General features: G+C 40.4%; 1 protein-coding gene across 1 annotated transcript in view; it reads right to left on the bottom strand.

Annotated features, from left to right (window-relative positions):
- The window catches only part of RAD23B (RAD23 homolog B, nucleotide excision repair protein), a 43,743-nt gene extending 36,278 nt beyond the window's left edge, over nucleotides 1-7,465 (bottom strand). The window contains exon 1 of the mRNA XM_080819466.1: nucleotides 6,929-7,465. Within this exon, the coding sequence (XP_080675592.1) occupies nucleotides 6,929-6,994 (66 nt within the window). The 5' untranslated portion in view covers nucleotides 6,995-7,465. The remainder of the gene's footprint in view (nucleotides 1-6,928) is intronic.
- Nucleotides 7,466-23,356: the final 15,891 nt, after the last annotated feature.

The raw sequence follows: 23,356 nt of genomic DNA, 5'->3' as shown, positions 1-23,356 counted from the left end.
ACCACCCATAATAGATACCAACCCCCAACTAAAGGAGAATAGAGGAAGTAGGTAGTTGCGTTAGGACTCTGCAAAAGTTCTGTCCCAACTGCTTCTATATTCTTAATAAAATCTGAAATCTCAATAAAATCTAAAAGCTAGGGTTATCAGCTGAAAATAAGGACAGTGGAAGAGTGAATGAACTGACTAGTGTACTAGTGAAGTACACTTAACAGGCAATACAAAGTGCCCAATTAATGTTCAGGAGTTTTAAGTGAGACAAATCAATGTGGCCGTGAGTTTGTCTTCTAGTTACACAGTGCATGCACAAACAAAACTGAATTTAGTCACATTTGGAGTTTTCCAAGCAAAAACAACGAAGTGAGAGCGGGACCATGTTGTCAAGCATGGTCACGGTTTTATGTGTATGGTCTCAAACTCGTAAAACCTTCCAAACAACCATATGAGGTTAGTAGTTCCAGTGGCAATACCCTCATTTTAAGATGAGCAGACAGGCACATTATTGGGTAGCTTGCCCAAGGTCACAGAACAAGTGCTATAGCCAGAACTGAAACTCAGGCAGCCTGCTATGCTGACCCTTGCAAGAGAGTGATTATCATCACTGACCCTGTTTTAGCTGCGCAAGACTGGAAGCAGTAACACAAAGGGAGGGCCAGCAAAAAAAAAAAAAAAAAAAAGGCGGATCATATGAACTACAGGTCTCAATACAACTGGAATCAGAAGAAAGGTAAAGTAGGATACTAGAAACAGATTACTGGGAATGGGGGAATAGCTACAGTTACTGTAATAAGATCTAGTTACCAGTCCTGGGACTGAGTAATTAAGGTAGCATAGAAGGAAAGAACAATGGATGAGAAATTAAGGAATGCAAGGCCAGGTGTCTGAGCAAGACCATCTTTCATAGATAATGAAACTACCAAAGCCACTAACTGGGTGATGGCAGCAAGTTACTAGTCACATTGGCATTCATTTCTTCTTTTGAAAATATATACTACTACATTATTTTCCACAATTCTGGTGTGGATGTCTTTTTTAAACAATGTCATCGCATGCTGTGAAGCTCAGAATTGTGATCATTTTCACATGTTTTTAACACAGAGATAAAAGCAGCTACATCAGGGGAAATGACAATGTCAAGATAACTAATATAAGTTCATAATTCTATCTGCATTTCCTCATCTCCCATTAATTCCTCAGTCAATTCAAATACAAATTTTGGCTCCACCATCCCATGGAGATTACTTGTCAGGGTAACTAATAATCTCCAAGTTCTCAACACCAAAGGGTATGTCTCTTGAATTCTCAAGCAGCAGACACATTTGATCCTTTCCTTCTCCTTGAAATGTTTTCTTTTCTTGGATTCTTCCTACTTCAAAGATTGTTCCTTGACTGACCTCTTTTACTCAATCTCCACATGAAATCTCCAAATCCAGGCTTCAACCCCAGGCCCCATCCTATTACCTAGGCACATCCTCAGCATGGTTCTTCAATTCTAGTAGAATACAATTACATACAGTAGATAATTTAGGGTTCAAATTATACAAGCAATGGACACTGAAAAAGACTGCTAGATGATCTCATCCCAACCCCTGGATTGAAGTCAACCACATATGCTGCCTATTGTCAGGGCTCTATCTCCAACCCAAACTTCTTTACTTCAAAGTTCAATAGGCATTTTAGACTTAAGTCTTGGGTTCCCACCGCAACCCCAAACCCGCTCCCTTCCCAGCTCTCTACATCTCAGGAAAGACCACAAGAATTCACGTAATTTATACAATCAAAATCCAGGCTTAATCTTCAATTTCTCAATTTTCCCCACTCCAACCCAACAAAAATTCTCTCAACTCTACCTTCCCAAACACATCTCAAATCCATCCATTTTTCTTCCTGTCTGTCTGTGGCTCCTACTTCCCTAGGTAAGCCCTGACTGTTTAAGACTATTATACAAGCTTAACTTGTCTCCCTGCTATCCCTCTTGCTCATCCTACTACCCCATTTCCCATCCAGCAAAGTAACCTTTAAAATCAGAAAAAAAGATCATCTTCTCTGCTTAAAATTCCGAAAGGCTATTTTACCTTGAAAACCCCCCAGCTTACTGTAAAGTCCTTATAGGCTCTGGCCCCTTGCCTAACTCCAATCTTTTACTTCTCTTCTCCACACTCTTAAAGGTCATTCCCTAAAGAAAACACTCATCCCCATCTGAGTACTGATTATTATTCAGATATCAGTTTAAATATCACTGTATTCAAAAAGCCCTTAATGACTAGTCAATTTAAAAGTAGCCACCCAGTCATACACTATCACATTACCTCACCCTATTTCAATTCTCTACATAGCTCTTAGCATTATCTGGTTATTAAAATTTGTTTTTTTAACGGGTTTATTCCACTGTAATATATACACCATGACAGAAGGACTGAAAGTTTAGTAAGTACTCAACAAACATTAAATAAATGAATCAACATGCAAATACTGAGGGATCACTAAAAGAATGTATTAAATTAATTCAGAAGGTGTTTATTAAATGCCCACTATGTGCTAAGTATAGGAAGAAAAAAAGTCTGGAAGAAACCATACCTTATTTCCCAGGTACTTCCTGTGTTATGTTTTAGCAATATGCCAAAAAACCTTAATTTCATCTCTGTGATACAGTTTTTCAGATTTACTTTTTTATTTTAAAGAGAGAGAGCATCTCAAGCAGACTCCCTGCTGAGCACAGTGCCCAACATGGGGCTCCATCCAGATCCTGAGATCATGACCTGAGCCAAAACCAAGAGTCAGACCATCAACTGACTAGGCCACCCAGGTGCCCCTCCCCTGTGATACAGTATTTTTATACATTTATTACTCTTAATAATAAATAATAATAAATAATCTAGGAAACTTCTATAATAAAGTACTATCTCCAGCACAACTATATATATATATTTTTTAAAGATTTTATTTATTTGTGAGAGAGAGAGAGAGAAAGAGAGAGTGAGCACTGGCAGAGGGAGGCTGAGGGAGAAGCAGGCTCCCTGCCGAGCAAGGAGCCGGATGTGGGACTCGATCCCAGGACGCTGGGATCATGACCTGAGCCGAAGGCAGCTGCTTAACCAACTGAGCCACCCAGGCGTCCCGCACAACTATATTAATATACTATAAATCACAACAGGAACAAACTGCTAATAAATGATGGCTCATTTACTATATACAGAAAAGTACTAAACAATATTTTACAGCATAAGCACCAATACTATACAAATAAATCACAAAGCAAGGTAATTCTTCACACATTACTGTGTGGTACACTAAATGTGTATATCTCTACAGTTCTTTAATCCAAAACTTCCAACATATACATACAACAGCTTTGATGTCATTTATGTACTATTATAACTGCATTTCAGCTTCTTCATTTAAAATCTAATCTCGAACGTACTTTGTTTTTCCACTTACTGAAAGAACACAACAGTGACAAGGGTTAGCATACTGAAGAATTAAATCTTAATATCACACTTTTTCTTGTCACCATTATTAGTGATACAATAAAATCTGCAATGTATTGCAATCATGTCAGTTTTTGTTAATATACCTGTTCTTAACTAATGGTTGAAGTAACCACAAAACAAAACAAAGTGACTTTTGATTTGAGCTTTAAGAAAAACTATGAACTCCATTTTCCTCTGTATGTCCATCCATCACATCATCAACTTTCAAATTTTTAAAACTTTTATACACGTAGCAGTATATTAGATATCACAGAATGCTTTATATAGATTAAATTTTTTTATTTACAGTAAATCTCTTTAAAATAAAACTTCACACAATTAAGAATATTCTCTTTTAGCAATGGTCTTCCCATCCAAACTTCTCATTTTGTTTCTGTATTGTTTGACTATAAGAGGAGACAGATTACTTATTATAGTAAAAACTTGCAATGATTACACTAAAGGCAGTACATGGGAACGGTCAAGTAAATAACCCAGAATGGTTAGAAAGTGTTAAGAAAATTTTGGCAGCTGTAAAAGGGGGAGAAGACTTTCAGCATTCAAAAACTAAAGCTAATACAAACAATATAAAAACAAATTCCATCGCTTTCCCCACTTTGTACATCTACTCTACAGCTTTTGAGCTACTAGGTCATGAAGGCTCCCAAAAGACCCACCACAGTCCACACGTGCCTGTACTTCAGTGCTGACACTCAAACTACAAAACATATACATGTTCAACAAATGAATCACTCCCATGATTCCTCTTATCTCAGTCTTGTCTTGCATTCATTTTTGTTCTGCTCATCTCAAGTTCAGAGTTTCTGTACTGGCAACTTCAAGTTACTTAATTTTCTTACTTCCTTCTAGGTAAAAATCAAACAAGGACAAACCTTTGAGTAGCCAAAATCAAGGTCTCTGAGAGCAAAAACTATTCATTTTATGTGGATCTCCCTACAGGTCTCACTAAAATCCTAATTTCTCCCTCTTTATTTTAGACCTATTTCTAATAACCTTGGTTACCTAGTTTTCACAACAAATTAGAAACAGGACACTTAGAGTTTCCTTATATTATTACAACTTTCACTGTTTCTTTTCTTACAGGAATTTTACCTAAGTACTGTATCAAAAATAGATATTAAAAAAACACTATAAACATTTCTGAAATTTAAGTTCATTAAAATGAAATCCAACAAAGGGGGCCTGGCTAGCTCAGCGGGTGGAGCACGGATTCTTGATCTCAGGGTTTGACGTTTGAGCTTCACATTGTGTGTAGACAGTATTTAAAAATAAAGCTTTAAAAGAAAAAAAAAAAAAGAAATTCTACACGTCGTTTAATGTAAATGTTCCACACACCACTGATTAAATGTCTTCATTTCTTGCTCCAGATTAACAATGTTAGTTTTTGTTTATATAAACAGAACAAAAATATATTTAAACAAATAGGAACAAAAAGCTGAAGCCACTCTCTGAAACAATGGTCTTTCTGAAAATACAGTTTTAGAAGAATAATTATAAATCATATAACTCAAGACATTCCTTGGAAGGAAATTGGTAAATAATTAATATAGTGAGGAGCATATACAAATACAATATTGGCTCTAAGATGCACAAAGTGCAGAAAGAGCTATCCAAATACCAAAGAACATTCAGTGGAGCTGTAGAAAAGTTACTGCATAACTTCAATAAACCCATGGGTATTTACAAAAACCTCCTTTAGGTTTCAATAATTCCGGAGTTAATTCTGAATATTGTAAGCTGGTAAAGTTCCTGCTGCACCAATATTACTGCAAAGAACCAAAATCAAATAGACATTTTATAAAAAGTTTTGTCTGAAAACATTAGACAGCTGTACTTTAAACTTTCATCCTTTAACTTATTAGTACACACTCAGCAATAAAGAAAAATTCAAGAAAAATTTGACTTCTGTTAGTTACACCAATCCACAGGGCATCAGTTTCTACTCTATAATTGCTATCTCCTGTACCTTTAAGAATTTAATCACAAAGTATACTTTTACATATTCTTGCAATAAAATTATTTTGTGCCACAGTTCTAAAAAGATTGGGAACTAATGAGACAGGTAAAACATATAACTATATCCTCACCCAAAGGTATCCCTTACAGATTTCATTTACTGACCACCAATTAAACACCATTTAATAACCTCACATCTCCAAAAGGCAGGTACATAGCAAATAAGACAGAAGCACAAATGGAACTGATCTAACAGTAAGACCCCTGACCTTCAACAAAACCAGAGTCAACTATTTTTTAAAATACAGATGGGCAGAAAGCAGCTGGTTCAAACTAAACATGACAATCTTAATGATGTACAGAACCACAATTCCAAAACAGCAGATTCACACCGGTGGCATATTTAGATTCTTGGCATAAAGTTGTACTGACTTCAACACTGTGGCTCTTTTTGCAGTCACAAAATACAGAATATGGCATGAGAATCTACCACGTGGACTTTTGAAGTGTTAGAGGGTTTAACTGCAGAAAGATCCAAAGTGTTTCTTTTCTTTTTTTTTTTTTTTTTCCTACCTTGAAATGCTATTATTTGAGAGCTGGGGGAAGAGGGCAAGGTTTCCAGTACCTACATTACAAGACTTCTAACGCAAGAGGAATCAATCTGGAAGTGAGTTTGAGCCTGGATGTGAAACAAAAAAATCTTCAACACCAAAGAGGCCTGAAGTGCAATCTACGTATGGGTGTGAGCTCGGTGGCGGGAGAACTGAGGCTACAGGATTCAAGATAGTATATGCCAATAAAAGGCATATACGGGGGAGGAGGAGGCAAATAATTCATTTTGAACACTCCTCTCCACTCACCTTTCACTCTGCGGCTGACGGAACCTGATACCTTTTTTAAAAGCTCATTCTCTCCAGTTACCACCTCCTAGACTTCAGCGCCTAACCGGGTCCACGCAGGGGTAGTGACGACGCCTACATCTCCCTCCCGCACCTAAGGACCCAGAGAGGCCGACTCCATCACCGAGGAAGCCTTGACCTCCCCCTCCCCCTCCGGCCCCACTACTGAGAGCTTCCCAGGCCCAGGCCTCCCGTGCCCCGCGGCCGTGTACTCCACGCCATCTGCCACCAGGGCTTCGGCGTCCAGCCACTGCTTCCCCTTACTCCTGCCACAAAGCCTGCGGCCAACTCCGAAAGCTCGGCTGGGCCGTACACCGCCGGGACCCCGGGCCCTGCCCAGTGCTAGCAGGCCTTATCAAGCGCCCGGGGCCCGAGCCCCACGCTCGCCGCACACTCCCGGGTGTGCTAAGGGCTTTCCCCACTCGGCTGCGCTGCGGGGCCCCGCTCCGGTTTGCGGCCCCCGCCGGGCACAGAAAACAGCCGCGCCGCCCCCCCGCCCAGGCCCGACGGGCTCCTCGCGCTCCCCGCGGCCCGCGCGCGGCCGCCCCCGCCCTGCCCGGGCACGCTCCCCGCCGCTCGCACCGTCTCGTCTGGGTCGATGTCGATCTTGAAGGTCTGCTGCTGGAGGGTCTTCAGGGTGACCAGCATGGTGCCGGCGCGCAGCTCCGCTGCCGGGCCTGCTCCGGGTGCTGGCCGCTGGGCGGGGTCTGTGGCCTGGCGGGGCCCCGGGGTCGCCCGCGCTCCTCGCGCACTCGGGAGGAAGGCGGTGGGGGTGGGGGCTTGTCACATTCGCCCTGCGGAGCGGCCTGTCCCCCAGCCCTGGGCCCGGGCGGCGCCGCTACCTCCGCGACTGCGGCCTTCCTCGCGAGTTCTGGCCGCCGTGCTTCCTCACGCACCCGGCGCCGGCCACTGAGTCTGCAGGAGGCACGAGGGGCTCTGCGAGACAAGCAGAGAATCCGCTAGCTCACCACAGGCTGGTGGCCGCCATCAACGTGACTCGCCGAGACGCGCCCCCTCCCCCACCCGAAAAAATCTGGGGGATGGGGCCGCGCTGACGAAGCGCGCAGGCGTAGGGTGCGGCGAGGCTGTGCGCAGGCGCGGTCAAGAACTCCGCCCCGGAATTGGGGCGGGACGGATTGCGGCTCTGGAATGTCGGCGGCCTGGATCGGGCGTGCGCAGGCGCAGTCAGTGGGCCTCTGGAGGGCTCTCGGGGCTTCCTTGTGGCGTCTGCAGCCGGGGCGTTCTCCCGCCCGCCACTGCTCCGCCTACGTCCAGACTCCTCCCGGCTGCCTGAGTTGCGCAACCAGTAGCCGGGGAAGCGCTACGTGGAGACCGCGCTAAGTGGAAGCCGAAGTCTGGAGCTGGGGAGCTGGAGGGCGGTAGGTTGGGCGGGGTTTAAGAGAAAGGCTCGTGGTAACCTAGGTACTGGGCCGGCGCTTACCGGACGCTTTCTGTGTGGATGAGCCTTTGTGGTGGCGACTCGAATTCCTTACTCCTAAGAGTACAGACCCCAGTGCCGGACAGCCTAGGTGGACCTTGGGCCTAAGTAAGACAGAGGAGGTCAAGTTCTCCAACACCTCCGTGGATAGAGCTGTCCAGTGGCTCCTGTCACCGAGTAGTAAAAGTCACAATTCTTGGGACTGGATTCATAGCCCCTGCCTCTCACCTCATCCCCCTCCTCTCCCTGGTTCTTGGGATTGTTGGTGGGTACAAGGCAATTGCTCCCGCCTAAAGGCCTGACTTCGCATTGGCTGCGCCCGTTTACGAGTCCTCCTTACCCAGATGGCTGGGTGGCTCCCTTGTCTCCCCTCCTTCAAATCTTTGCTCAGATGTCACCTTCTCAGTCAAGTCTACCCTAACCCTCGGCTTAGAACAGCAACTTCCCTAGTTGCAGTAGCCTACTCTGTTACCTCCATAGCATTTATCATCTTCCAGTTGCTACATAACATAGATACTATCTTTGTCGTCTTTTCCTTCAAGCCCCAGACTGAAGCGGCACAAAGGCGAGGGTTTTGTTTTGTTAACCGACGTGTCTCTAGCGTGGAGAAACGTGCCTGACAGCAGGCACACAATAAATATTAGTGGAATGGGTAAATGTGCTCCCAGTTCCTCATCAGTAGGGAAGGAATAATAGGCACTCAACTCCATTGATTATTGGAGGGGGGTATTGAATAATGTATGTAAAGACAAGGAATGTAGGTGAGAATCACGTAAGGAGTTAGCTGTTTGTAGTATGCCCATTTACAGATAAGAAAAGTGAATACAGAGATGCTGAGTAATGTGCCTGGAGTCACCCACCTAGTAAGTGACAGATCCAGCATTTTAACCGGAAAGAATGACTCTAGAGCACGTGCTCCTAGGTGCCAGGCTATTCTGCCTCTTACTAAGGTACCATGTGGCAAATTTGACATAAGCTGGTTTGAGTATAAAGGAAAGTTACAGTTAGATCACTAACCATGTGGTCAGTTGCAAATTACATCTCTGTGCCATCATCCTGACTGATAGAGTGTCACTGCTTGGTTTTTCCTGTATTTAAGAGCTCAGATATAATTCTTCCATGGAACTTTTCCCTGACCAACTTCCCTCTCCACTAACCTGGCATTTCCCATTGCACAGCATGTATGTCCCTGTATTGTAATTCAATATCTAATCCTCTGCCTTCTGTATTTCTGTATACCTACTGTTAGTCACCAGGTGATCTCATCTTGTACTTGGTTTTGAAATACCTCCAGCCAGGGCCTGTCCCCTTAGCTGTAGATAGAGTTAGCCAGTTGCCTACACAATACCTTCAGTTAGAGTATAACAAGCGTCTGAAGCCTATTATGGCCAAACAGAACCACTGATTTTTCTCTGGACCTCTCTTCCTGGTGTAACCTGCCCATTTACCAGTTTTCCCCCAACTATAGTTCATGGCACCACCATCTACCCAGGTGCTCAGACCAAAAATCTAGTCATCATCCCTGGTAAATCTCTCCTCTGTTCCTATTTCCTCACCCACCACATGTAATCCATTATCAAGTCCTGTCCATTTTATTCTTCAAATTATATCCCGAATTCAGCCATTTTCACCATTTCTGATTCTCCAACCCTAGGCTGATTCATCATGATTCTTCACCTGCTTCCCAACTGGTCTCTCTGCTTCTCTTTTCCCCCCACCAGCCTCCCCAGCAGTCAGAGTAGTCTTTTTCAACCATAATTCAAATCATGTCACATCTATTCTTAATACCTAATTACACTTTAGAATACAGTTCAAAGTCTTTACCTGGCTTTGAAGAGTTCACATGATCTGACTCCTGCCAAATGGTCTGGCTTCATCTCTTTTCTTCTGTCTGCCTGTCATTCACTGGCATCGATTCTTTCATACCTCAAACAGGCTAAGCTGGTTCTAACCTGTGGGATTTTGCAGATGAGGTCACTTCAGCTTGAAACCCTCTCTTCCTACATCTTCGAATGTCTAACTCCTTCTCATCTTTCAAATTCCAGGTCATGGTATACTTCCTTAGAGAGGACTTCTTCAACAACTGCAATGATAAATGATAAACAAATGTTAACTCTTTAGGTGAGACACTATCTACTTTATTGGATAATCTCATTTGAGCTCCCACAAAACTCCACGAGATAGGTACAACATTACCCTGGCTTCAATTTTTTCATGGATCTACCCGAAATTACTATTTTTCAACTTGTTTATAGTCGTCCACATTACTACTCAGTTCCCACCTCTGCTTTTTGGGGAGAGGAACTCACGTGCCTTACTCACGGCTCTTTCCCAAGCATCTAGGTCAGTGCCTGGAACATAGGTGCTCAGTAGCTTAAATTGACTGAATCCCAACTCACTTGTAAGCTCCATGAGGCCAGGTGCTATGTCAGTCTTGTTCAGAATGGTATCTTTAGAGTCGAGCACAATGTGAATGCTTAATATACATTGGCTGAAAAAATGGTGAAGTCACTTTAATTAAAATGAGTTGATTTAGTTGAAATTTTAACAGTTGTAAGAAACTATTTGAATCCATTTTATTTTTTTTTAAGATTTTTTATTTATTTACTTGACAGACAGAGATCACAAGTAGGCAGAGAGGCAGGCAGAGAGAAAGAGGGGGAAGCAAGCTCCCCGCTGAGCAGAGAGCCCGATGCAGGGCTCGATCCCAGGACCCCGGGATCATGACCTGAGCCGAAGGCAGAGGCTCAACCCACTGAGCCACCCAGACGCCCCTTGAATCCATTTTATAATTTATTATAGTTTTATTATAAATTTAATTCATTTATTATAATTAAATTAGAATTTATTTTTATAACATTACATGTATTCATTATAATTATATTTATTTGTTATAATACTAAAACCTTTTTCTGTTACCACTGCTCTTATCCGTCTGCAGAAAAAAGGAGGTGAGAGATACCTCTCCATATATTAGTGTATTTTTTTTATTAGTGTATGTTTTAAAGAAAATCTTTTGCTCATGTCAAAATAAACAAACAATGTAGAAAGGGATTGATTGAAAATACATCCCCCTGCCCAGCCCCTAGTAATAATAATTGTTTTGAGAGTCTTTAGACATATTCTAAATATATACAAGAATATATCCCCCCTCCAAACAGTTGTGGCAACAGTAGATTTTAAATGCCAATTGAAAGATTCACCTGATACATTTTCTAAAGTACAATGTTCAGATAAAAAGTTTTTTTTGTTTTCTTTTAATTTCTGAAAAAACTGTAGGCCAGACATAATCACTCTTGGCCCAATATCTCAGGTTGGACAGGCTGTATGCCTCCTTGTTGGATGTAGTTGCCTTTACCTAGAGTCCCATGGTTCGCATAACAGATTATAGGACCCCACCCCTGCCCCTCCCAACACAGAGGCCGCGGAGGTGAGGATGCTTGTGAGCAAGGCCTTGTAGGATAGGCCTTGGGCTTCTCCATGAGCTGTTGGGCCAAGATAAAAAGATGGATGGGAATAATTGATTCCAAATACTTGGGAACAAGCCAGGTAATTTTGCTTGCATTTTTGGAAATCAGTCAAATGATTTCAGGGAAGAAGATGAGCAAGCTGAGATACAGCAACTGCTGACTTAGAAAATGTTAGGGCAAAAATGCCAGACTTCAAGCCATTCATTCAGCAAATAGTTATTGAGACTCTCCATGCCGGGAACTCCTCTAAGTGTTGGGGATACAATAGGGAAAAAAACAAAGTCCCTGTCCTCATGGAGTTTATATTCTTGTGGGATAGTAGATACATAGATAATGAACTAAAAATAAAAAATATTTATAATCTGTCAGGTGATAAGTGCTATTTTTTAAAAAGCACATGAAGAGGATCAGTAGTGCTCAGAAGAAATAGCGTTACTGCAGAGAATGGTGCCAGACATCTTTCAATCTTTTCCCCATCATTCTTTTTCCCCTCTTCTTTGCCCGGCAGTTGGTTCCAAGAAGGCTGACCTATGGGGCGCCTGGGTGGCTCAGTGGGTTAAGCCTCTGCCTTCGGCTCAGGTCATGACCTCAGGGTCCTGGGATCAAGCCCCGCATCAGGCTCTCTGCTCAGCAGGGAGCCTGCTTCCCCCTCTCTCTCTGCCTGCCTCCCTGCCTACTTGTGATCTCTGTCTGTCAAATAAATAAAAAAAAAAGAAGGCTGACCTATATGGACTACCACAGCTGGCTTCCTGGGGAGTCCTGGCAGGAGATAGGAGTGAACAAAAAGAGCGAAGTTAGGGAATTTATTCTTTTTTGTGCCCTTGATACAAGGTCATTGCTTCTGTAGGGTGTCCTTCCAAAGGGGCAGAAAGGTACCCAGTGGGTCACTGGAAGTGGTAAATGGAACCACTCCTGCTTCCTTGGCTTGGTTCATAGATCCAACTGGTCTTCCTACTGGCGACAGAGTGCCCAAAGCGTTTTCTGATTCAGCATGTGGGTTGCATCCTGGAGAATGAAACCTTCCTGCATAGTATTGCCTCTGAGGTGGTACTTCAGCTGTACTATCAGCAAGCCATTCCATTGCTCTCTCAGATTGGCTCTTCTGGAGAGAGTGGTATATGAAAAGACTAACAGGTCCTACGATCATGGGGTCACTCCCAAACCTCCATTGGGAAGTGGATGCCCTGATTGGATGCTATGATGGGTGGGGTTCCATGTCTGTGGATCAGGTACTCTGTAAACTCCTGTACGGTGATATAGGCTAAAACTCTGCTGGCAGGAAATGTAAACCTACACCAAGAATAAATGTCTTTTCTTGTGAGAACAAATTGGCTCTACAGTATGCAGATTGCCCAATGCAGTCAACTTCCCACTAAGTGGCTGGTTGATCATTGAAGGAATAGTACTATACTGATAACTCAATACTGGTCTCTCTGGCAGTTTGGAAATTCAGAGGTGATGGTAGCTAGATCAGTCTTACTGAGATTTCATGCCAAGAGACTATGCCTAGTCTCCATCTCTGCCACTGTGGTCAGTTCACTCATGTGGCCATCATATTTCTACTCTTGCATCCTTAAAGTCTGTTCTAAATACAGTAGTCAGGTCAATTCATTTACATGCAAAACCCTGTAATGGTTTCCCACTTCAATGAGTAAAATCCCAAGTCTTTACAATGCCCTTCCTCCTTCCTCCTGTTCATTACTTTCTTGACTTGTTTAGCTACACATTTCCCCAAGTTCACTGTGTTCCAGTTGCACTGGCCTCCTTACTGTCCCTTGAACTGGCCGGGTCCACTCCCACCCTGGTCTTCTGTTGTCTCCCTGAAAGACTCTTCTGTAGACAGATAAACCCTTTCCTTCACCTCCTCCAATCTTGGTTTGAACTTCACCTTCTCAGTGAAACCTGCCCTGACCCCTTTATCATCCCACTTAGTATGACAAAATGCCTGACACTTCCCTGCCCAACATTCTGACGCTCCTTACCCTGCTTTCCTTTTTCCCCTATTGTGCTCGCTTCGGCAGCACATATACTAAAATCCTTTTTCCCCTATTAAACTTACTGTCTTTTAACATGCTACTTTATTTATCTTTTGCGTTTCTTGTGTAGTGTCTGTCTTCCCTGCCAGAGACAGGGCTCTTTGTCTGTTTTGCCCCCTCACATACTTTAAGCACCAGGAAAAGTGCCTGGAAACAGAAACAGAACTGAATTAATAATGAAAGGAAAATTGAACCACCCATGAATAAGAGTGAATTAAAACAAGGTGATACTTTTGTGTTAAAATTAATGATTAAGACTCTGTAACCTCCCCAAATACCCATAGTGTGTGGGAAAGATGTTTCCATAGTTTGCTAGTGAGTTTACAACCTCTTGGAAAGCAATTTAGCAATATAGCTGGTTCTTAACTTCTCGAATTTCAGTTCTCATACACTCTACATGAATACCTCCGAAACTTCTTTCCTCAGCATAGTTATCTAACTATGACTTGAAAAGTTGATTTAATGGTGTAGTCATCCAGCCAGTGGGGCAAAGACCTGGCATTCACATGTTTTATGTTTAAACAGTATCATTTATACAACCCCAACATTCCTTTTTCTCATTTGAACTGATTTTCTCATTAGTTTTGCAAGACTAGGAAAACTGTTAGCAATAAATTGTGAAATAGATCTTTTGCTAAAGTTCAGTATGTTTAACAGTTTTGGTTCTTTTGTTTTCTCGTTTTTCCCAGCTCAACATTCTGTTTCTAATTTGACAGGCTTTTTCATTTCCAGCTAAAGTTGATTTTAATTCATGATTTATTTCAAGTATACCTGACTTATCTTTGGAGCTAAAAATCATAGCTGTTGTTTTGTTGAAATCATGTTTATTAATTACTTTATTATCATTTATCCTCCAGTATTCATTGGGAAGCAGTGATATGCCAGGCCCTACATAGGTTGGGCTTCCTCTGCCCTCAAGAGATTAGTAGGAGAAACAAACAAATAACTGTGTGGTGTGTTGGGATTGGGGCAGACTCCAGGAAGGCAGTGAGGCTTGATTAACTCTGGGTGGGGTGGGAGGTGGACACAGGGACTCAGCATCTTTTCAGCTCTATCTCTCTTCCACAGCTGGTTATCTAATCTTTGTATTGGCCAAATGTTCTGCAAATTGTAATAGAATTAGAATGCTATCTTGTCATAAAGGAAACTAAGAATAAATTAATGCAATTCTATGAGCTTCTCTGAAGAAACTCTAGAGCATTTAAAAACATCTTTTTTAAACTTTAAATGGAAAGTGTGGTTCCTTTTCCATGGACCCATGTTGATTATTTCTGGTTTTGCAATATATTCCTGCTTGTGTTTTTCAGAGTGGTTATACTATGTATTAATTAAGAAGAACCCCAGAACCCAAAGTGTTTGAAGTTTAGATAGCAATTGCCCCCATGATACATCTTTTCTTGTGTATTTATAGTGATATGAAATTTTTTTATAGTTTCCAGTTTATGTATAAATTAGTTGTATATATAATTATATGTAGACATATATATATAATTACATATAATTAATAGAATTGACTACATCAGGATTTCATGACCTCATCCTGTAATAACAATGTAAACAGAATAACAAGCATACAACCAACTGGAAAATATTTCCAACATTTGACAAATTTAATATCCTTAATATATAAATTACTCAGAAATTGGAAAGAAAAGCATTGTGATCCAATTAAGCAAAAGCATAAAAGGTTTGTACAGAAAATTCATGGAAAAAATACAATTAGTAGTGCTTATTATGTACCCAGGTGTTTTTCTAAATGCCTAATAGATTGACTTTTAGCCGTCATGTCAGTTATGAGATGACTCTGATCAAGTTACTTAACTTCCCGTGCTTCAGTTTCCCTCCTCTGTGCACACGTCTAAGAATTTTTCTATGAAAAATGCAAAGAAGTAAAGTTGCTGGATTGTAGAGATTGTGTATTTTAATAGGTCTTACCAAAATTCTATCCACATTGCCATGTCAGTGTACATTCCCATCAACATGGTTTGAGATGATCACTTTCCCCTGACCCAAGCCAACACTTAATAAGCTCTGTAATTTCCCTTTTTTGCCAACGTGGCAAATCTCTTCTGCCCCTCAAGAATTCAAATCCTGGGGCGCCTGGGTGGCTCAGTGGGTTAAAGCCTCTGCCTTCAGCTCAGGTCATGATCCCAGGGTCCTGGGATCGAGCCCCGCATCGGGCTCTCTGCTCAGCAGGGAGCCCGCTTCCTCCTCTCTCTATGCCTGCCTCTCTGCCTGCTTGTGATCTCTGTCTGTCAAATAAATAAATAAAATCTTAAAAAAAAAAAAGAATTCAAATCCTGCTGAGCATCTTTTCATGAGCTTCATGACCATTTTGGTGTCTTTTTTGGAGAAAGGTCTATTCAATTCTTTTGCCCATTTTTGAATTGGGTATTTTTTGATGTTGAATTCTAGGTATTCTCTACATATTCTGGTTGTTCATCCTTAGTCAGATATGTGATCTGGAACTATTTTCTCCTGTGGGTTGCCTTTAATTCTATTAATATTATCTGTCTTAGTCTACTCAGGCCATGATAACAAAATACTGTAAACTGGGTAGTTTATAAACAAAAGAAATCTATTTCCCATAGCTCTGGAAGCTAGGGAGTCCAAGATCAAGGTACTGGAAGACTTCGTTCATGGTTAGAGTCTACTTCCTGGTTTATAGATGGCAGGATTTTCACTGTGTCCTCACGTGGTAGAAGGGCTGTGACCTCTCTCCAGAGTCCCTTTTATAAGGGATCTCATTCTTGAGGACTCTGCCCTGATGCCCTGGTCACTGCCCAGAGGTCCCACCTCCTCATGCCATCACCTTGGGGGTTTCGATTTCAACATATGAATTTTGATGGGACACAAATATTCAGACCATAGTAGTGTACTTTGATGCATGAAGCTCTTTAATTTTCATGAAATACAATCTATTTTTGTTTTTGTAACCTGTGCTTTTGGTATTATGTCCAAGAAGTTGTTGTCACTTCCAATGTCATGAAGTTTTCCCCCATGTTCTCTTCCAAAAGTTTTATAGTTTTAGATCTTATGTTTAGGTCTTTGATCCATTTTGAGTCAAATTTGTTTATGGTGTTATGGAGGGGCCAATTTCCTTCTTTTGCATGTGGATACTAGATGTTCATTTTTGTTACATTTGATAATTTTCCATATTGCAAAGCCCCTTGAAGAGCACTGTGTCTTATAATCCTTTATATCCCTTGTAGTACCATGCATTTAACAAGAGCTCAGTGCACTTTAAAAAAATACTTATTTTTTTAAATACAAATAACTACTTATTTGTAGTTACTGACTATTGCATTGAAAATATTACTCTGCACCTTAATTGTAGGACCAGCTCATAATAGGCAATTAAAAATGTTTATTGAATTATGGGATTGAATATATGTATTCTGAGGAATTTTGTTGTCAAAGAAAAAATATTTTTTCAATTAAGTGATATTGACAGGATTGGAGGATAAGGATTATTGTAAACATTGTAATACATGATACATACATATTAAAAGAGAATGATATAAATAACCCAAAATACTGTACATAGCCATTTTCAAAGCACATACTTAACTTCTCCTTTGAAGATGGTGAATTAAAATGAAGAATTCACTCTTTCTTTCCTCTCCTCCAAATATTTTTGAAATAATCCAATTAAAAGAAAAGCCATAAGAACTCTGGAAAACCAAAAAGGGTGATGTGATAGTTGCATAAAAATGTTCTCAATGAACAAAGCTTGCTGGCACTACAACCTTGTATAGTTCCCTCCCACACTGAAGCTGGACTTTAGCCAGTAGATAAGTGACAGTGATGCTGTGCCATTTGAATCTAAGCCTTTAAAAGTCCTGGTGGCAAATAAATAAATAAATAAATGTCCTGGTGGCTTCCTCTTTTACATTTATTGGGGAGGAAAATAGCTTTTTTCCTCTATCCATCTTAGGTTCATTGGCTGGGGCCCTGCAGATTAGACCAACTAAAGGCAGATTAATGAGAGAAAAACAGAAGAATTTAATAATAAACGGGCATTGCTATATACATAGGAGAACTCAGTGATGTGTAACTCAAAAAGGTGGTTAGAACTTGGGCTTATATAGTATCATAGCAAAGCACAATGAATTCCTAGAAAAGTGACAAGACAAAGGAAAAGGGTTATAGGCTTCTTAGGGTGGCAAACTATGGGAAGGTAAACATTTGGGGGAAACTAATGGAGTAGGTTGGTTTGTGCAGGTCCATTTCAGTGTTGGGTTTCTGTCTTTTTTCATGGCTATAAAACTTCCCTGGGAGAGGGGAGTTATAGCAGTCCTCATTTCTCAGAAGTTCCTGCTTTTGGTCAGATATGGAAGTTCTAGGTAGATTTCTTTCTGCATCTGTGAATTCTCTTTTGCCTCCAGCTCAAAATAATCCTTATGCCAAAGTGGCAAATTTTGGGGTGACATATTCTGGTCCCCTACACACTCTTAGAAGCTAGCAATATATGAAAAGGTCTTTAAGATTGTTTATAATTTTTTGCATAATAACTCTATTTCTAGGTATTATTCCTAAGGGAACATTCAGAAATATGAAATCTCTTTTACAAATAATAGTTACATATCATTGTGAATTATAATAGTAAGAATTAGAAGGTGGACATAGCCCTACTGTTGAATGCTAGAAGAATGGTTCAACAAATTATGTTGTATACATTTGTTAAAATTGCTTAGTCATTGAAAGTAATGATTTTGGAGCATATTTACTGACAATGAAATGCCACTCATTCATTTATTCATTCATTCTGCAAATATGTGTAAATAATGTGTGTCAGGCCTTATTATAGGTGCTGGGTTTTCATAGGGAACAGAACTCTCTTATGGAACAATTACTCCCCTGGAGCAGTCATTCAGGAGACAACAGAAAAAAACAAACAAACAGGCAAACAAATATATTATGTATGGTGGTGATAAATGCTAAGAAGAAAAATAAAATCACAGGGGATTTACTACTGTTAAAATATAATATAATGATACAATGTTAGGAGATGTTTATAGAGTATAATCCCAATTTTGTAAAGAAATAAACAAAAACCCTTACCACCACAATAAATACATGTACATAAGGACAGAATAATGACTTGGAAAAAAATTAGAATATTCACAGTGCTTAGCCCAGAGTAGGAGAATACTTGGTAATTTTTTTTTATATGTTCCCACTTTCCGAAGTGTCAATAATCAACATTTACTTAGAATCAGAAAGCCATAACACACACACAAATCATTGAAAAATCCATAGAATTAAGTTTAAAATGAAAACACTAATTTATACATGTTTATTATTAAGTTCATTATTATGAACTTAATACAAGTTTATTATTAATTGCTTAAAGGAACATGACATTTGTCAGAACCCATAAAATGTACAACATGGAGTGGACCCTAATTTATACTATGAATTCTGAGTGATAATAATGTGTCAGTGTAGTATCATGGCACATAACAAAGGTACAACCATGGTACAGAATGTCCATAGTGGGAAAGGTGGTGTTAGGGTAGAGGATAGGGGGTATATGAATTCTCAGTACTTCCTACTTAATTTTGCTGTGAACCAAAAATTGCTCTAAAAAATAAAGTTTTTCTTTTTAAAGATTTATTTATTTACTTGAGAGAGAGTGCATGTGTGCACATGTATGAGTTGGAGGAGAGACAGAGGGAGAGGTAGACTCCCCACTGAGCACAGAGCCTGATGTGGGGTTCTGTCTCATGACCCACAAGATCATGAGCCAAAATCATGAGTCAGATGCTTAACAGACTGAGGCACCCAGGTGCCCCCAAAATAAACTTTATTAATTAAAAAAGCAGAGAGTTAATACAACAGCCATAATGACGTCAAGCATAGAATTTCTTTAAAGAGGAAATTTTGGAAATATGCTTTATCTCAGTAAATTTGACACAAATCACAGTTCTCTTTCTCACAATTCCAGAAGCAGTTTTTTAGTATCACATGGTAAATACATCCATTTATAAGGGGCAAACCAATATTTACCAAATTCCTCAAACTGTGATACAAAACCAGTGTCTGTTTATTATTTAAAGAGTGCTGTCTGGGCTCTCTACTCTGTTCCACTGGTCTATGTGTCTGTTTTTATGCCAGTACCATGCTGTCTTGGTGATCACAGCTTTGTAGTAAAGCTTGAAATCAGGTAACGTGATGCTGCCAGTTTTATTTTTGTTTTTCAACATTTCCTTAGCAATTCGGGGTCTCTTCTGATACGGGGTCTCTTCTGATACAAAAATACTGGTGGAATTTTGATCGGAATGGCATTAAAAGTATAGATTGCTCTAGGAAGTATGGACATTTTAACAATGTTTATTCTTCCAATCCAAGAGCATGGAATGGTCTTCCATCGTTTTGTGTCTTCTTCAATTTCTTTCATGAGTGTTCTGTAGTTCCTCGAGTACAGATCCTTTACCTCTTTGGTTAGGTTTATTCCCGGGTATCTTATGGTTCTTGGTGCTATAGTAAATGGAATCAATTCTCTAATTTCCCTTTCTGTATTTTCATTGTTAGTGTATAAGAAAGCCACTGATTTCTGTACATTGACTTTGTATCCTGCCACGTTACTGAATTGCTGTATGAGTTCTAGTAGTTTGGGGGTGCAGTCTTTTGGGTTTTCCATATAAAGTATCATGTCATCTGCGAAGAGAGAGAGTTTGACTTCTTCATTGCCAATTTGGATACCTTTTATTTCTCTTTGTTGTCTGATTGCTGTTGCTAGGACTTCTAATACTATGTTGAACAAGAGTGGTGAGAGTGGGCATCCTTGTCGTGTTCCTGATCTCAACGGGAAGGCTGTGAGCTTTTTCCCATTGAGGATGATATTTGCTGTGGGTCTTTCATAGATAGATTTTATGAAGTTCAGGAATGTTCCCTCTATCCCTATACTTTGAAGCGTTTTAATCAGGAACGGATGCTGGATTTTGTCAAATGCTTTTTCTGCATCAATTGAGAGGACCATGTGGTTCTTCTCTCTTCTCTTATAAATGTTCATCATCACTAGCCATTAGGGAGATTCAAATTAAAACCACATTGAGAAATCACCTTACACCAGTTAGAATGGCCAAAATTAGCAAGACAGGAAACAACGTGTGTTGGAGAGGATGTGGAGAAAGGGGAACCCTCTTACACTGTTGGTGGGAATGCAAGTTGGTGCAGCCACTTTGGAGAACAGTGTGGAGATTCCTCAAGAAATTAAAAATAGAACTTCCCTATGACCCTGCAATTGCACTACTGGATATTTACCCCAAAGATACAGATGTAGTGAAAAGAAGGGCCATCTGTACCCCAATGTTTATAGCAGCAATGGCCACAGTCGCCAAACTGTGGAAAGAACCAAGATGCCCTTCAACGGACAAACGGATAAGGAAGATGTGGTCCATATACACCATGGAGTATTATGCCTCCATCAGAAAGGATGAATACCCAACTTTTGTAGCAACATGGACGGGACTGGATGAGATTATGCTGAGTGAAATAAGTCAAGCAGAGAGAGTCAATTATCATATGGTTTCACTTATTTGTGGAGCATAACAAATAACATGGAGGACATGGGGAGATGGAGAGGAGAAGGGAGTTGAGGGAAATTGGAAGGGGAGGTGAACCATGAGAGACTATGGACTCTGAAAAACAACCTGAGGGTTTTGAAGGGGCGGCAGGTGGGAGGTTGGGGGAGCCAGGTGGTGGGTATTAAGGTGGGCAAGTATTGCATGGAGCACTGGGTGTGGTGCAAAAACAATGAATACTGTTACGCTGAAAAGAAATAAAAAAAAAATAAAGAGTGCTGTCATGTCAGCTGGAATACATGTGTTGGTGTAAGCAACATTTTTTCTGTGAAGGCATGGAAAAATGCTTTATTATCAGAAGATTGCCTGGAGAGCCTGAAATTAGAGGAAGTGGTAGCTTGTTTTATGATTTGATTATCAAGTGAAGTATTTCTCAAAGTGTAGGTCCATGGACTTCCTACGTCAAACTCACCAAGGGTGTTTATGAAGTGCAGATTCCCAAACACTAACCTAGATTTACCTTATCAGAATCTCCAGGTATGGACCCCAGAACTGCATTTTTAACAAGCACCCAAGGTGTTATTTATGTGCATGGAAGTTTGTAAACTACTGGTACTTGGATAAAAGGTAATAATGCCCTTTCTCCACAATGGGAAATTAACAACTCAAGGGTATTGGTAAGACATACTTTTCTCTAAATCTGCTTTGAGAACATTGCTAATTTCAAGCTCTGAGCCTCTGCTTTTCTCTTGATTCCTCAACTATGTTAGCTTTCTTTAATTACTGTCAAGTCATCATAGAAAATCATTCCCTTTTCTCTTCATATCACTGCCCAGAGTTATTAAATTCTTTTTATGTATTCTATAGAGGGATAATTATATGCAGTGACAGTCTGATGAGTTTTGACAAATGCATATATCCATGTAACCAGCATTCCAGTTGAAAAATAGAATATGCCTATTCCTATCCTAGGAAGTTCACTAGCAACCACTATTATGATTTACATCCCCACAGATCAGTTTTGCCTATTCTTGAACTTCATAAAATGGTGTATTGATTAAGAGCTAACCCCATAGTTGTTATAAAAGATGACACTCATTTTTCCAAGTTATTTTAAGAGAAACTACTCCAGACAACTCTTAAGAAACTCCAACATATTTCAGTTTTCATTGGTAAAGGTGAAATTCCTTAATTAAGATTTCTTTGCCTAGAGGTATAAACAGGATTCTGCTGAGGACTTTACAAACTATCCTTCTGTAGCCAGTTAAGCCTTCAATTAAAACCAGCTTTAATGTATCCAGTTGTAAAACTCTGATAGGAAAAGAGAGAATGCAATTGGAAGAAATTTTTCTGACCCTAAAGAATGATATCATGTAGCTTCTGTAAGAATTTTCAGATCAACTTTTTGAAATACAATTAATAATACTTTGTAGGAAGAAAGTTTGGAGATAGGCAAATATATGCCATTTGATTCACAGACTGTGGAACACCAAGTTTGGTCCCCGATTAGATTCCAAAAAGGATTGGTAACGTCTTCCCCAAACTTGGGTTTCACCATAGTCTTACACACTTTTGCGTTTTCAGCCCCACAATGACAGTCCTTTTCGAAGCCTAAAGGAATGTGACATCATTTGAGAAATAGTACATCCTTTCTACCATCCATTATCATAATTCCCTGGGTCCATAACCCTTCCTCTGGTCCTTACCATTTGTGCATGCTTTCATTCTTCCAGGAGTTTAACATTTCTGCTACTATTTGTGTGGTTCCATGTCACTCTCGTAGCATTGTCATTTACCTCCATCTTTCTCATTGTTCATTCTGTATCCTATCTTAAAGAGCTCTATATCAACACTTAAATTTCTTTTTAAGAATATCCCCACCTTTTTCTCCTCACTGGAGTTGCCCAAGGTCATGTTTCCAAGGACTTCCTGGTTCTGTCTTCTTTTGGAAACTTGTGAAATCATGCCTGTATTTTAAAAAATATGTTGAGGTCTATCTTCCTAAAGTCTTCTGTACATAAGCTTGCCCTACTTTGAAGATGCTGTGGCCATGTTCTTTCAGGTTCCCATCCCTTCCACTCTGAAGAATGGCTTCTTCCCATTGGTTGGAAGCAGAGCACGATTATTTCTATTACTTCCTTTACCCTCTAGGACATGGAATTGTTAGGAAGACAAGCGAAAAACTCTGCTTTTATCTGAATGAAGTATCCAAATGTTATCTGCATTGTGTATGCTCTGCCAATTTCGTGGCTTTCCTCCATGTGGCTCAGCTCTGCTTCCATGAAAACATCGCTTCTGTTCTTCTCTTTCATCTTCATCCAAGTGTTCAGAGAGTCCTCTGAATCTGGTGTTATCACAGCCTACAGTGCTGCTCCATCTCCTTCCAACAGGTCTTTGTGCACACACACCCTTCTATTACTTGTTCCCCTGGATCTCTTCCATTTCACCAGCTCTCAGTGATATCTGTGAGGTCTTGTTTGTCACCCTATGCTAAATATCAAAGTTGCTGTGTTGCTTATGTTCTGTGCATGATATCT

The sequence above is a fragment of the Martes martes genome (genome assembly GCF_963455335.1).
Source record: "Martes martes genome assembly, chromosome: 12".
Taxonomy (NCBI): domain Eukaryota; kingdom Metazoa; phylum Chordata; class Mammalia; order Carnivora; family Mustelidae; genus Martes; species Martes martes.
Note: the sequence above shows the minus strand (reverse complement) of the source record. Positions and strands in the feature narration are given on the sequence as shown.